Here is a 17,265-nt window from a genome sequence, read left to right on the forward strand (position 1 = left end):
AACATCTGCCATTCGCAGTGCTTTCTGTATTTCAGGGTCCCGGATGCCATCGATGAAATATTGCAGCGACAGGGTTTCCCTCGTTTCTCTCGGGCAGTCCGTAAAGGCGAGGTGGGACAGCCTTTCAACATCCATGGCGAGTTCCTGGAGTGATTCGGTGGGCTTCTGTTGACGGGATTTTAATTGAAGCCTGCAGTAGTCTTTTAAACATTTCTTGCCAAAGCGCAGCTCCAATGCGCCAGATAGAGCTTCGAAGTCAAGTCTTTGGTTTTCGGGAAGCGTCCGCAGGATATCCACTGCGTCTGCTGTCAGAGAAGCAGCAAGATGACAAGCCTCAGCTTGGGAATCCCATCCATTCGCATCCGCCACTATAGAAAACTGTGTTTTATACACTTGCCAAGAGGTCTTCCCATCATATGTAGATAACTTCAGAGAGGAACGGGCAGGCGTGGGTAGAAATTTAAAGCCATCACTATTGTTCCCTGCCGTCGCTACAAATTTCTTTAAAATATCCACTTCTTTGGCTACTGCAGAAACCCTATCATCAATTTGGTGTTGGATGGCACAAACTCTTCCTTCAATTCGTTCCTCCACAGCAGAAACTTTCCCTTCTATTTGTTCTTTGACGGAGGAGACTCTTTCTTTAATTTCTCCAACCTTACTTTCGACAGAGTCTATTCTACCTTCTATAGTCTCGAATTTGTTTTCTATTACGCAGGTAATTTCTCTTTTCATTTCCTCTTGACCTGCTTTCATCTCGTCTTTAACGGATTCCTGTCCCGCTTTCATTTCTTCCTGTCCTGCTTCAATCTTTTCCTAATTAGATTTCATCTCTTCTTTCATTTCTTCTTTAAACGAGGCAAAGGCTGATATCAACTGTCTTAATTGCTCTTCCATCGCTCTTGTTATTGGCATTCAAACCCCACTCCTGACACCAAAAATTGTTCCGTGCATACGGGTTTGTTTGAAATGAATGCACAAGTCCGATAAAAAATGAACAAAAATTTATTATTATCTCAAGAAATATGCTTAAATTTCCTCAAATATTCATGCAGTATTACAAAATCTCACAGTAGTTATCTTTTAACTACTCAAACGTTCAAAAGAACTTAATTCAACACAGCTAAAGAAAGCTAATCCGTGAATTCGCTACAATCAACAAGAGCAGTTTTCTAAACAACAACAAACTAAGCAACTACCACGAACTGAGATGTTTTCCTCCTTTTATAAGATTTTAAAATCAAGCGCTAGAATTTTCTAGTACTTTCTCGAAATCAAAAAGAGATATTTATTTATTTAATGCACACGCTCTTGTATTTTCAATTTTCCGGCTTAGCTTTCTTTTAATATTCGTCACGTGCTGCACTGCACGAGAAATAAAACCATTTAATTTATAATTGAACTAACATTAGCTTTTTAAATACCAAATTCGTAACAATATGTGCAGTATTAATTGTAAAATTAATTTTAACAATGTTGTTTATAGTTTTAAATAAGTGTATTTGGTCTTTACTTATGCATAGCATAAACACAAACCACTATTAACTTTGTCTTAAATAATTAGCAAGCAATATATGATGAACTCAACTGCAGATTTCATTTTAATAACTACAGGCATATCAATTGCTGTAATATTTTCTTCTCTCTATTATTCTTTTTATTTGCTTTATGCAGAAAGTTGTACTTGTCTCCAATATTTCTTTAAAACAAACTATAGATATAGAAAATATATGTCATCTAATTTGGTATAATAATTTTTATTCTTGCTGTGAAAGAAATTAAGATGAAGTAATAATATTTTATTTATGAATTCTATTTATAGGTAGGGTATCGGAGTGGATTGAGTAGTAGCAAAAGTATTGCAGATTTACATAGTACACCTGACCGTGAAATTTTTAAATCACCTAAATATTGTTCTCCTGGTAAGTTAATTAATATGAATGTGTATGTGTGTTGTGTGCATGTGTTTTTGATGCTCATTATTAAGTAATATACTTAGGAAATGTTGCAATGTGTGCATAATTTCAAGATACTAACCTTATAAATAATATGAGAACTGAAGCACAAAGTGATTATCTGCATGATAATAGGTGGATGTAATTATTGAACCATAAGACAAAATATTAGTAGTAGTAGTAGTAGTAGTAGTAGTAATATATTAAAATTTTATTAAGCAATGTATACTTAAAGTTTTCTTTAAAAAAAAATAAAAAAATAATAATAATAATAATTAAAAAAAAACATTGATTACACAACTAATAAAATATGTGCAGTATTAATTGTAAAATTAATTTTAACAATATTGTTAACAATGTTGTTTATAGTTTACATCTTGGAGAAATGCAAAAAAATATATAAACATAAAATGTTTATATATATATGTGTATTTTTTAATAAGAGATCCAGTAGCAAAAAATATATTTGATTATTGGAAAAGTAAAATTATAATTATATGAAAGGAAATAAAGGCCCACAAAAAACTTCAATGTATTCTTTAATGCAATTTGTTGATTCTTTAATGCAATTCATAATTGATATGTGATAATGGCTTTAATAAAAAATAAAAGAGCATTACAAGAATTAAGATATAATAACATGCTGAACAAGTATGTTCAAACCCTGTTTGAAGATAATAAAAATGATTTAAATAAAGTTCTTTCTGCAATAAATTCCATTGATCCTACTATTCAGGCCCACCAGCGGCCGAGTGGTAAAGACGCTGAACACTGGTAGTTCGGTCCGAGGTTCGAATCCCACGAACAGGCTGGCTGCATGGGCGTTTTTGTGGTTTTCCCCATGTGTAACGTGTATACGAGCCACTTTCCCTTAGAAAGTGATCCATGAAGGTATCCCTCCCTTTAGGCAGATAGCCCTCGTGTGCTTTGCCATAATTGAATAATCCAATCCAATCCAATCCAATTCTACTATTCAGTTCACTTTTGAACTTGAGACATGATATTTTCTTCTGTTCCTTGACATTCTGGTCACACATAACACATCCAAATTCATTACCACAGTTTACCATCGGTTTACCTTCCACTACTCTTCAAATCATGTCATCTGACTAACAAAAGTTAGCTTCACTTTATTCCTATGTTTTCCGTGCACTTCATGTTTGCTACTCCAAACTATCTCTTGATGAAGAACTAAATTATTTGAAAGCAGTAGCTAATTACAGGGGCTTTTCACCCAACATTATTAATTAAGCAGTTAAAAAATTCTCATCTCATCACATCAAAAGGCACACTCTTGTTTCAGAAGATTATAAGAATTCTGTTGTCATTCCCTTCTTTTCATCAATTAGCTTTAAAATTGCATGTATTTTACAGAAATTTAATTTTCGGGTTGTTTATTCTCCCACCAATAAAATTCCGAGTTCTGTACTCAAGGACCCCATTCCGAATATGAATTCCTGGGATATTTACAGGATTCCTTGCCAGTGTGGTTTAATTTACATTGGTCAAACTAAGAGAGCCTTAAAATTTTGCGTCAAGGAATATGAGGCATATGTTAGAAAAAAGGAAACACTGAAGTCTTCTGTTGACCAGCATTGTTGGTCCGAAAATCACACTTTCAATTTTTCTGCTGCCAAAATTATTAAAAAAACATCTTCCATTGGAGAACTGGATTTTCTAGAGGGATTCCGCATTAAAAAAAAGTCTTTCTGTTCTAGTTAACGACTCTAATTCCAATTCATCTTTGTCTTCAGTCTTTAAAGAAATTATGTTTTAGTTCTCATTTCATCAACAGATGGTGCCTGTAGCTTAACTCCTGTCCAGTCTTTCTTATCTGATCTCATTCATTTGTGCTTTTGGAGCTGAGGATGATGGTTCAATAAAGGTATCGAAACTAGTCCTGTGAAAATTTGAAAATATAACACTGATTTTAGTTGTTTGACTTCTAAATTAACATTACAAGAGTTTTACATTCCTGTTTTACCACCATATTCTTTGTTTATGAGTAGGGAATTGTGTTTCTTGATATGTCTTTCATGATAGTATGAAATTTGAAATGTGAGTACACAGAGTAATTCATTTTGTTTGTTCTTTCACTTAGACCAGATCATCGATAGTAGTAGACGTTATCATGCATAAATGAAATGCAAATTTCCAATAAAACATAAAAATGTCTTAACCAGGTTTAAAGCTACCCAACTATAAAGCAGAGCAATCATAGCTCTTCCTTTTAACGCCAGTAGATTTATATGTCCATTAATAATCATCCCACCATGGTAATAACCAACTTCAGTGATATTTTCTGCAGAACAGAGAGTGTGGGTGTCGATGCCTAGTGGTAATGCCATCAAAAATCAAGTAAAAGAGTCGTATATTTATTTATATATAAAGAGAATATCATCCAATTAGTTGCTGGTTAGTCCAGTTCAAGTGTTGAGAGCTTCATCAGTAATGATATTTTCTGGTTATTGCACTAAATTAAAACAGTCTGATAGCATTTTTCATTTTCATATCGCAAAAATTTAAAAAAAATCTAATGGCAGTCATTTGCTTATGCAGCATCGATCACTCCTAAGGCCAGAAGTGGTTGCCATTTTATTGTGGGGGCACTTAGTAGGAGGCCACTATTGCCTCTTATGAAGGGACGGGCGGTTACAATTGTGCCTTCTCCCGGATTCGAACCTGGGTCCTTTGGTAACACAGTAGGCTCTCCAAACCACTGTACCATCTAGGTGACAATCATCACAAAATAGAGAATTCATTTTTTTTTTTTTTACAATTCATTTACATCCTTAAACATGAAGCATTGTAAAATTCCAACTTTAAAGAGTAGAGTACTGGAAAGGGTTAAGTACTAATAATCTTCTTGCTATCCAAGATAAAATGTCTTAACAACAAAAAAGTTTTAGGAAAATAAGGGAATTTTTTAAATAACTGGATAAATAACTTTTTTTAAATGACTTTTTTTTTAAGCAACCTTAATTTGGCATAGATTTTAAATAAGAGGGCAATCAGATACAGGTCCTAAATGTTAGCATCTTGTTTGGAAATGTGCTTACTATCACATGTGGCCCTGGCATACTCTGATTAGAATTTCTAAGGAAATACACTTTTTCCTTGGACTCTCTGAGGACAGGTCTATCTTCTTCAGAAGAAAAACGTAGTTTCCCCCCTCCCATAAAAAGAGGGGCCTGTTTCTGATCGCCATCATTGATAGAGTTTTATCAAAATTTAGCAAAAATGAGGTTGCTTTTTTTTATTGTCGGGGTGGGGGCGGAGGGCTAATCTTAAATTTTACATTGGCTTTTTTCTTTTCTAGTTTGACTGGATAGCTCTTAAAGATCTTACTTTTTTTTTTTTTTTAAATGCAGGAATGGCCGTTATTTTTGTATCCATTTCCTGTTTATGTATTCTTTATGGTGTTAAGTGAGGGATGTTCTAATGATGCTTTTCTCTTGTACTTTATTGTGTATTTTGTCAATATCATTCTACCTTTTTTGCCATGGATATAGAGACTATTCATATGCTTGAAAAAGGGGATCTTAGCAGTAACTGATTGACATGTTTAACCTAGTAGTAACTACTCCACTTAGCACAGCACTGAGCCCATTCGTCATATCTTGCATTGACTGAGATTTTAACTTATCTACTAATAATTATTACATGGCTGAATTCATTCTTATGTTTCTGTGGTACATACCATTCACTTTAACTTGGGGGGGGGGGGAACTTGTGGTTTAAGACATGTGAAACACACTGCACATGCTGTCAAATCCTCATTCTGAATTCTCCTGCTGTCATGATACTACATATTTACATAATTAGCAGTTGGTCTTATCATATCTTTTTTGTGTGCCATTTATGGATGCAATATTTGAATCCTAATATAGAAATACCATTCATGCTTTAAATCAAAACTTTGAAAGCATTTTATTGACATTCAGAATAAGCTTTCATTAAAAAAAAGAACACAGTTATTGCAATTTTAGTGATATCTAAATCAACAGTATTACCTTAGGTGCACAATATTTCAGTACGTCATCTAGCAAAACATATCAGAATAATCAGTGTGCTGCACTTTTTCAGAAATTCTTCATACTAACTATCAAATCTCTTGATAATTTTGAACCTATATATCCTACAACTGATAGATATTTCTGCCAACTCATGGGAGGGTATATAAATGCTGTATTGCATGTGACTGTAGTTGTCTTACCATTTGAATTATGAAACTACAGCTGCTGAATTTTGAACTGTTTTTCAAATAATTTTCATCAAATTATGTTCAAAATATGAACCTCAGATTTCATGAGTCTGAGAATTATATTAAATTTATAACTTCTTCTCTGATTCTTATAGACCTTAGTATGTGTGTATACTATATATTATATTCAGTGTGATGTCAAATTACTTTTTTTTTTTTTTTTTTTTTTTTTTTTTTTTTTTTTGTATTTTGCAGAAGGAGATATTCGTAGAGCTGCTTCAATGACAGATCTTTCTATGAGTGCTCAAAATAGATGGCGCTTATTTTCTACACCTAGTAAATCAAAAGAGAGTAAGTGAGCCCTTTATTCATAATGTATTATATGTGCAAATTGAATTAATGTTAATTAACTGTTTCAGTTAAATTTAAGATTGCATAAAGTACCTTTATATTTTCAGAAACAGAACTTGCTGCACCTTTATGGAACCAAAGCAAAATATATCATGTTGACATATCTCCACCAGCATCTCCAAATCAAAATAAAACTTTAGCCTCACCTCATCTAAATCAGAGCATTCGAAAAACGGAGACAACTCATTCAGAAACGCTATCTAGGAGCAATAGTGCTAGTTCTTTATATGCTAAAAATCAGAACTTATCTACCTCCTTGCATAAAAATACTCTGGATAGATCATCTCCTCAACCTGTGGGATCTGATTCTGCATTTTCATTGCTTTCTAAGAATTCAATTAATTCATCTGGACGTCATAATCTTCCCTCATTGCCAAGCAGACATCATATTCCTAGCATGGTGACCACAGCTCCTCTAGCAACAGATTCTTCTTCCGATTCTTCCCCTACAGAATCAACCTGTGTAAAAAATGGAAGACCACTTGTTTCACCCAGACCATTTAATTTCAGAAACAGACATTTTAGTTTAAGTGAAAGTGTAAATTCGCCAAATACTAAGGTTGTGACTGTAGAAAATTCAAATGAAGGACTACAGAAGTTAAAATTGAAATCACGTAGTGAATGGGATTTAAAAAATAGTTCCATGGAGGAAAATTATAAGACCAGTGACTCTTGGCAGAGCAGCCGTTATTTATCGTACTCTCCTCGTAAAAATTATATTCGCCCACTGAAGTTAAATCCTACTGGTGCATCCACCACAGGCTTTCCATTATCTAATTCACATAGTTCTGAAAATAGAAAGAGTGTCAATCCTCCTGAACAAATTCCATTCCTGGCCTGGGATCCTGAATCTGTACCATGTGAGTACTATTTTTAATTATTCTAAAATATAAATTTAAGTATTCCTCCTCCCTCCCTTTTTGTGTTTGTGTGTAGATGGAATGGTACAAGGCATTAATATAAGCCTGAAACAAAATGTTTTATAGTGTAGCATACTGTTATGCTGTGTTAGAAGAGGCGGAGGTTCTCAGAACCATATCAAAAGTAGAATTAATGAAGCATAAGTCTCAAACAAAAAAGTAAAGTGGCTGAAAATTGAAGTACAGTAGTACACTTAATGTGATCATGTTTGTACATGGCTATTTATAACATTAAATAATGAGGGGAAATATCTTTTAGAACAACAACGGAATTTAACTAACTTAATATAATCACAACAAAAACATATAAATGTTTTTACGGAACTTTTCTGTTTATAAACTTATTAATAAAATTTCTAAAAACTTTTTAATCAATGCTTATATACCTTTAGTCTTTATACTTGGGAGGACGCTTCTCATTCACTGGAAGAGAATATGCAAACATAAAATTAGACAAAAAGGCAACCTTGGTTTGGCATAGATGTTGTCAGTGAAACCCTTCCTCCCTTTTTTTAAGCAGCAGTGGGAAAAATAATTCTGCAGAACTTTTTTTTTTTTTCTGCTTGAAGGAGAAGTGACTGATCATTCTCAAAATTCATAGAAGTGTTCAAAATCTAAGCCAAACTCAGATTGCTTTTTGCCTAATTTTGAGTAGCTGACTAAAATTGAAAACACTCTCTATGGTGATATGATCCCTTACATTACATCCCCAACATTTTGCAGACACTTAACAATTTTTATACTCTGTTTAGAACTAAGGTGATTTTATTTCAATTAAAAAAAAAGTTTCAATAATACTCTGATAATAATAACTGGTCACAATAAGTGATGTATTTTCCATGTTTTTTTATACAAGTGGGTGGGACTTCGGAAATTTGATAACATCAGCCACAATCACATTAAGTGGCATCTACTGCATTGTAAATTAGATATTAATGTAAAAAAATATTAAAATTTGTAGGAAATGGAAATCTGAGGTGTGTCCAAGATTAAAATCTGCCAGCATGGCAGGTAGATGTTTTAAGATTTCTTTATTTTTTCTGCATACTTTTGGAAAGAATTTTGAAATGTCGACAGCTGATTGTTAAGAAAAATACAGCTTGTGACTCAAATTGTGGTGTAGGGTGGTCTCATAATTATTAGAATTTGGAATGGAATATTAATCTGGAAATGGCATTTTGTGTTGAATCACTATAAACAAAGTATCGCTTTTCAAATTGTTGCTACAAATTATTATCATTATGTAGGATTGCTAGAACGCTCCAACCCGCCTGATCACAAAGTGATCTTATGGTCCAATTATCATGCTGTATTATATTTAAAGAAATTAAGTAATGAAGAAGAATCTGTATAAATGTATGCATGTTTCTCACACATTGTGAGAAAACGAAGATACCGAGAGCCATCAAATTTTGAGTAATGTAGTACTTCTCCTTAATATGGGTACCTGGAAGCCTGAATTTTGATATTTTATTATTATTATTATTATTATTATTAATTTTCTATTTTGTATTTTTTGATTAACAAACTGAACAATTTCAAAGTAAGCAGTGGCAACACTGTATGGAAAAAAAGCATTTTTATCTCCAGAGTGCGAGATTGTCTGTCAGAAATTCTAAAGATGTGCTGTTTTTAAGTATTCCTTGATTTTGCTGTTGAATCAAATTTTATGTGGCATAAGCACCAAGAAAGGCATACTTAATAAATAAAGTAAGCACACAAAACTTTAATAATAAAAAGCTTCCCCCCCAAAAAAAGTTTTTAAAGCCGTCTTAGTAAGAAAACTGGACATTGATATGATGAACTGAGAAAAGACTAAGGGAAAGGAAAAAAAACCAGAAAAATGTATGCTAACATTTAATGCTGTATCCAGAATTCTAAACATATATTGCTATGCTGCTTTTAAAATCTTTGTAATTTTGCTGTTGAATAGTATATGATGTCAGTGCGAAGAAAATGATGCTTCATAATTAAAGCTAAAAAGACCCACGGAAAGGGAGCATTAGTAGAAGTGAGTACAACAATAGACTTGGAAGACTGTGCGCTCAAAGAGAGCATTAAAAAACTTTAACAAACCCTTTTCAGCAACCCCTTTTTTATTTAGTTCTCAAAACATTTTTATACTTAAAAATTCAGGTACAGGCTTTTAACTATCCAGCAAAACAAGAGTTGTATTATTTAACTGAAGGAAAAATATTTTATTTATTACCAATATTTTTAGAATTTAACTCAAATTTTCAAATGTTTTTAGAATTGAATATTTCAAATATTTAATTTTCAAATATTTTTAGACTTTAATTCTTTCTTGTTTAAAAATTATGTCAATATTCCTTTTTTATGAAAATATGGCATTTAATTATGTTAAAATAAGAATTTTTAGAACTAATATAGTTACATGAGACTGAGCAGGTTTGAGCATAAGAGATCAAATTTAAAATGTTCAGCATAGTCAATTGAAATTAACATTTTCAAAACACTTATTAGCTTTATTTTTTTGGTTAAGCATTTTTACATTACTTACATTTCTAGTTTTTACTGAGGTAATAAGCTTTTAATTTAAAGTTGTGCTTTAAAAATTTGAAATTAAGCACTTTTTTTAGGAAGTTATTCTTTGTGATATTAATGCAAAACAGTCCCTCCCCTCCTTATCAGTAAGAATTTAATAGAGAATATTAGATGCTTCCATGCATATGATAAAAACAAGCATTTCCCATGCATAATATTATGTACAGAAAAAAGTTTTTATGTAGAATAATTTAAGATGCATCACATTTCAATGATTCATTTTTTAACCAGAAAGATTTGTGTGTTAAAAAATGAAGTTCTTAAACTAGGCCTAATACAGAAACCTAAGAGAACTTTTAGCTCCATAGATTTTTTTTTTTCTTTGACTTTTCATAAACCTTTTTTTTAATTACTGAAAGGCATTTTAATGCTTAATGTATAAATGTGCTAGTAGAAAAGTAATTACATAAACAATAAATTACAAATAGTACATTAATCACATAAACAATAAAATTCCTTTGCAATTTTTAACCAGACCAAAATATGAACATGGCACTGTTGATTCAATCTGTAGCAAAGTGCATTGTGCTGCAGTTTAATGAGTTTTCGTAATACAGTCAAAAGTCATTAATTCGGACACCCGTAAACCGGAATGATCTATAATCCGGACCTCAAAGCTACAAACTTTCTGCGCATGCGTCGCGTTCACGCATACGCACAGGCATTTACGAGTGTGCGTAAGACCTTTATGGCTGCGAATATGTTTGTGCGCATGCACGGTTAATGTGTAATTTAAGCTAAGCTAAAATTATCTCATTTAGTTAAGGTTGCAGATTGCGTGGTTCCTTAATCTTCGAATTGGATCCGGTTTATTATTTTTTGCAGACTGTTAGAGCAATTTCATAAAAGTAAGCTTGAACTTTCGATTATGTCAAATAGAATTTCCGATATATATTTACTAATATGTAATTTGTATCTAGAAGCGAAAGTAAGTTTCGAAATCCAAAATCAGTTTATCAATTTCACACTGCGGATTGGAAGTTGATCTGTCAGCAGTATCCTTATCTTCAGGGCAGATGTTTTTATTTTATTTGGCTTATAATTCCTTACTAAGTGTAGTATTTCATCTGATGTACTCCGCTGCGGATTGGAAGTTGATCTGTCAGCTCCTTATCTTCAGGGCAGATGTTTTTATTTTATTTGGCTTATAATTCCTTACTAAGTGTAGTATTTCATCTGATGTACTCCGTGTGATATGATTTAAATCAAGTTCCTTGTCATTATAATTTGCTTCTGATAGTGAAGAAAGTGACCCAGAGGTTATTGAAAACGAAAACATTTCGATTGACAAATTAGTCGGTATTCTCAACACAGCAATTATAGGACTTGAACAGTGGAACTTTGTAACTAAACAAGAAATTATGTCTGTTTAATAGAATTAAAGAGAAAGTACTATCACATGAAACGAAGCAACTTACATTGAAAGAAATGTTTAATAAAGTAAACAAATAAATATTAAGCTTTTTCTTTTTGTAAATTTTGATACCCTTTAGATCATAATTGTTCTTTATTTTATAAATTACGATTTCATATTTTAATTTTGTAATTTCTGCATGCCATCTTACCAGATTTAAACTGATGATCTATAATCCAGAAAAATCGATAATCCGGAATCGTCGAAGTCCCGACGATTCCGGTTTAACGACTTTTGACTGTACTACTTAGCTGCACTTGGGAAAAAAAAAAAAAAAATCCAATAGTGAACATAAACATGAGTTCTTGTTGAGCCATTAATAAATTAACTATAATTGATTTAAAAAATAAAGAAAAGTTTCAAATTTTATATTATGCCCAAAGAGGTGTCCCCCCTTTTTCCCATTTACACACACATACACACTTTGAGAGAATTTGGGCTAAAAATATTTAAAAACTGCATATCTTTAGAATTTCTGATAGACGGTTTCGCGTCCTGGAGATGAAAATGTTTTATTCTGTACAGTGTTGCTACTGCTCTCTTTGAAATAGTTGAATTTTTTAATCTAAAATTTTACAAAATTAGAAGTCGGTAATAAAACAAATTCAAAATTCGGACTTATTACCCATATTCGGGTTACTTCAGGAACTGCCCATATTCAGGAATACTATGTTGTTCAAAATTTAATGGCTGTAGGTACCGTTGCTTTTTCACAATACGAGAAACCTATGTACATTCATGCAGAATTTTCATTATTTATTTTCTTTAAATATGCTAATACAGGATAATAATATTTGGCGAAAACAATTTAGAAAGGGATTTGATGCAAAATGTGATATTGAGATTAATAGCCTTTCTTGGCTAACACCCTTTGGGCTGATAATTGAATTATAACTCAATTGCAAATTCAGTTACAATATTGTAATTGCAGTCAATTCAATTACAAGGTGATTATAATTATGTAATTTATGAGTACTATTACATTATAATTACAACTACAATATAACTGTCGCTATAATTGTACTGTAAGACATTAACTAGAATTTTAGTTAATTGTAATTAAATTTGTTACACCTTGAGGGGAGTACATTATTTTTACTTATTATTTAAAATATTGTTCTTGGAAAATAAAACCTGTAGATACAATCATGCCTCAAAAATTGATGGCAAGATTGACAAGATTAATGGAAATAATCTAGAACCAGCTCTCAGTGAGTGTTATCAGTGCATGAAATATGAGTAATAATCTCTCGTGCCTTCACACACAATTAAATTTAAATCTTTAAAATTTAAGCATTATTGACTGAAGAAGGTTAGCATTTCAGTATAGTTACTTTATTAGTTAAAACTACAGTTATTATGTCTTTAATCATTATAACTCAAAATAGTATGAAAAATGTATGTTTTTATGAGTAAAATTATAATGAAACTAGTTTGGTTTAGTTTATTATGGCAAAGCTATCCCCTTAGGGAGGGAGCCTTCATGGAGGACTTTCTAAGGAAAACTGGCTCATGGGGAAAACCATAAAAACGCCCTTGCAGCCAGTCTGTTTGCCTGGAATCAAATCTAGGTCGGAACTATCAGTGTTTAGTGATTTTACCACTAGGCTGCTGGTGGGCCATGTAATAAAATAATGATTTTCTTATCATTTTCCATATACAGTACATTGATATATTTTCAGCAATTTTTAAACAAATATTTTCTGAGAATGGTAACGAATTCGTAAAAAAAATTACAGTTTAGGAGACCATAAGTTTACAGAAAGTTTGAAGACCATAAACATATAAATATTTTGCCAAACTAGGAAGGGAGATTGACCATAAGTTTACAGAAAGTTTGAAGACCTTAAACATATAAATATTTTGCCAAACTAGGAAGGGAGATTGAGAACAATCTCCCCAAGCATATAATTTGTAATCCTGGATATATCAAATTATATCTTCTGATTCTTTCTAAGTAATTTTCCTGTACCTTTTCTAAGTTCTCAACTAACTGAAATAACTGATATTTTGCAAGTAACAATTTAGAATGTTTATTAACAAAATAAAATATCATTGTAATAAATAAAATGTACTTTTATGCATAAACAAAGTACAAAACATTTTCTAAAAAGTACAGTGCATGTCTTTGTTAAAGGATAAATAATATATAAATATATGTATGTAATAGAAAAGTTTAAGATCCATATTATGCTGATATTAATTTTTAATTTCTCTAGTGACTCCCGAGGTATGTGAAAATGTTGCTGAAAACCTAACTAGAATTACATCACTAAGTATGCAAGTATTTCAAAGAGTAAGTTTTTTGAAATACTCTTTTGGCTGTTGCATTTATTTTACTTCAAATAGTGTAATTAATGACATCTTCTCGTTGTATGTAATTAATTTTTATGCATTAAGCAAAAAAATATACTAATATAAAATAGTCTTAAACTTGATTAGTAATTTTTAATAAATTCAGTTAATTTCCTGAACTTTGATCAGTTTATGATTTGATTTGTCAAAAACTCCATATGTTTTTGCAACTCTTGAAATTCGGGATTTTTTGCCTATGAATCCACAAAATCAACTAGTAATTTCCATTTGAAATTCCTGAGAGTAAAAAAGTATAAAATGAGTTGTTATTTTTTTAATACATTTCCTTATACATACAGAGTTAAAATCTAAAAGTTACATGCAAATAAGAATTTTACCATGACTATTTAGCAAATTAAATTAAATAGAATTAGCAAATATAATTTTGACCATATGTAGTATTCAGTTAATCACACTGAAAAAGTGATTAAAAGATTCTAAATTCTACACTCCAGACATTCGCGAGAAAAGATATAGATAAAATATTTTATAGATAAAAGGAAATAAAACTGTGAAATGACTATTTAAAAATACTATTAAAATCTGAAGCCGAATATTTTTAAAAATGAGTTATACAAGGTGGTTAAAATGAAAACACCCCTGAGTTCTTTATACATCGAACTACTGAGTGTAAAGACCCCAGAATTGTTGAACATACTATTCAAGACATGGGAAATTGGATTACATGAAAAAAAATTAGTTCCAGAAACACCGATAGGTGGCGCTGTACAACAGAACATATGCTGAAAAGACACAAAGTACACTTTATAACATATTTTATTCGAACGTACCAGATATTCATATCACAAAGACCTTATTGATTGCAAGGGAAGCTGCTGGATATGGTTTCCTTCTTCAAGATGAACAATATGCAGTCTGTGGACAGTTTGTTCAACTGCAGGTCGTAATTGGTCGATTGGGATGCTTTTTTAAGTAACTCCACAGCCAAAAATCACTTGGATTAACATCTGGAGAAATGAGATGGCCAGAAAGTTGAAATTACAGTTACAATGACAGTTTAAGTTTCTTAACTTTTTTGTGTTCTTTTTTTTCATATCAGCAATAGAAATTAAAAAGGAATATTTCCATACCTCTTTTTTTTCGAGGGGGGGTGATTATTTGTGCCTTTTCAGCATATTTTCCGTTGCACAGCATCACCTGTTGGTGTTTCTTGAACTTATTTTTTTTCCACATAATCTATTTCTCCGTGTCTTGAATAGTATGTTCAACACTTTTGGGGCCTTTACACTCAGTAGTTCGATGTATAGAGAGCTCAGAGTAGGGGGGGGGTGTAATTTTAACCACTTTGAGCTTCTTGTCAATATTTTGCCATTCATGTAATTTTTAAAAACTGTTTAATGAACACAAACTTTTAACTGGGACTAATGCATGCTGTTTTTTTAACCCAAAATCATATATAATGATAAAATTGTATAATATAGAAATTGCAATTGTTTATATTTGTCTGTATACACATAAATTTTATTCCTGTTATAACATCTTTTCAATCATCAATCCTGCTATAACATCTTCATCTTGTCATGCTAAATCTGCTACAACTTTGCTGCTGTCTGTTGTTTTCTTTTTGATGATGACTTTAAATATATGTATTGCACTTTCTCATTATGAGGACATTGTTAAAAAATACTGGAGAGCCCGTGAACTAATGGTTTAAGTGCTAATGTTTGGCATTTGTAAAATAAAATAAATAATATCTTTTCAATAATATTTTGATACTCTTCAAGTTTTTACTTTCTAAATATATATAGAGAAAAAAAAATAGCTTCAGATTTTAAAATGAAATATTTTTTAAACAAAGTTCTAATTCTATTTAACATAAAGATTTGTTGTTATTAGAGGATGGCATAGGTGTTATTTTTATTTAAAATGGTTTACTTGTCTAATTCATATCTGGTCTGCATTGAAACGAATTCGGAATTTGAATTTGGAATTTTTACAATTCCTATTTTGTTATTTATCTTAAGTATGCACAAACAAACATTTCTTGTTTTATTATTATTATTTATAGATTTAATTTTAATATTGTTACAAATTTTGTATTTAGTTAGATATTTTTAGTAGAATTAAAAATTGTTTTATTTTCCCATGCAGTGTAGCAGGAAATTATATTTTAAGAGAAAGCTACGCTGGAAAATTAAAAATACAGGAGCATGTGCATTTAATAAATAGATATCTCGTAATTTATATTTAAATTGAATAAATATAATTGACTACTATGTTAGCTGTAACCGTCATTCTACTCTCTTTGCTTTCGAGAAATTGCTAGACCTACCTCGCACGGCCGATTTTAAAAAAAAAAGCTATAAAATATCAGAGAACACCTCAGCTCAGTTTTAGTTAGCTTTTGCTATTTATTGTTGATGAGATTAGTTCTCTCTGTGCTGTAGATTGCATTTTATTAAACGTTTTATTAGTTTAGAGTATAATACATGAAACTGTGCTATTGTATAAATATCTTTGAGAAAATATCCAGTGTTTTGTTATATTTCTTTTGATAAGAATAAATTTTATTAACCTTTTATTGACTTGTGCATTCAATCTATTATGAACCCATATGCATGCAACAATATTTTAAAAAATATATACATATATGTCTGTGTATGTATATATATATATATATATAATGTTGTATGATCTTAAATCCATTTAGTGCGAAAACAAGTTATTACTACTTGCGCAATTGCTGCAAAGTTAGTTAATAATAATTTATTTCCTAAACAGTATCGATTAATTGATTATATTATCTCCTAAGTTTAATTAAAGTAGAATTATTTTAAAAGTGTGAATCCATACTGGTAAGTTATATTTTGAATTCAAAACATCTTTCAATTTCCCTAGAGTTTTTCCCTAGTTTTTTTCAGCATATGATTTAAGAACCTCTGCTTTATTGTAACAATGTAAAATGTATGCAAAATAGGAAATTATTTTGTGTAACTGACAGGTCCTTTAAAATACATAATGTTAATGTGTCATTATGTGTGCTTTTAATGCCTCATGGTATTATTTAAGCTGTCTCTTCAGAAATAGTTATACACTGTGAAATTTTCCCTTCCTGGTTTCAAATTAAAATTAATAAGAAAAAGGGGGAGACATATAAGTAAATAATACACAATTTTATATATACCTAGTTTGAGTTCTTTTTTTTTTTTTTTTTTTTTTTTTTTTAGTTTACACATTTTTAGAAACATATGAGCACTATTTCTTCTTATTAAAAAGATAATTTTAATATTATTTACATATTTTACTTTGCAAATAAATTTGAAAGTGTATATCAGATTTCATGTTTTTAAAAATTAATTGGAAGATTTTTGTGCCTTTCCATTTTCACACTTATATATAATACAGTAGGTATAAAAATTGTTGTATATTTAGTCTTGATTAGTGTTTTATAGATCAAAACTCAAATTATATCAGAAAACT

At 30.9% G+C, this 17,265-nt stretch overlaps 2 protein-coding genes across 5 annotated transcripts in view; one reads left to right on the forward strand and one right to left on the reverse strand.

Annotated features, from left to right (window-relative positions):
* The window catches only part of LOC118189300 (mitogen-activated protein kinase-binding protein 1-like), a 220,758-nt gene that overhangs the window by 200,390 nt on the left and 3,103 nt on the right, over window positions 1-17,265 (forward strand). For all 3 annotated transcript variants that reach the window (XM_085823312.1, XM_035359881.2, XM_035359882.2), the window contains 4 exons: window positions 1,823-1,922; window positions 6,415-6,510; window positions 6,618-7,430; window positions 13,689-13,765. In XM_085823312.1, coding sequence (XP_085679438.1) covers window positions 1,823-1,922; window positions 6,415-6,510; window positions 6,618-7,430; window positions 13,689-13,765 — 1,086 coding nt within the window. The remainder of the gene's footprint in view (window positions 1-1,822; window positions 1,923-6,414; window positions 6,511-6,617; window positions 7,431-13,688; window positions 13,766-17,265) is intronic.
* LOC118189301 (galactose mutarotase-like) overlaps window positions 1-17,265 on the reverse strand; it is a 49,272-nt gene that overhangs the window by 3,936 nt on the left and 28,071 nt on the right. The gene's annotated exons all lie outside the window — the stretch shown is intronic.

This window comes from Stegodyphus dumicola, chromosome 9, assembly GCF_044657685.1.
Source record: "Stegodyphus dumicola isolate Sdum_Otavi_A_Nest chromosome 9, ASM4465768v1".
Classification (NCBI taxonomy): Eukaryota; Metazoa; Arthropoda; class Arachnida; order Araneae; family Eresidae; genus Stegodyphus; species Stegodyphus dumicola.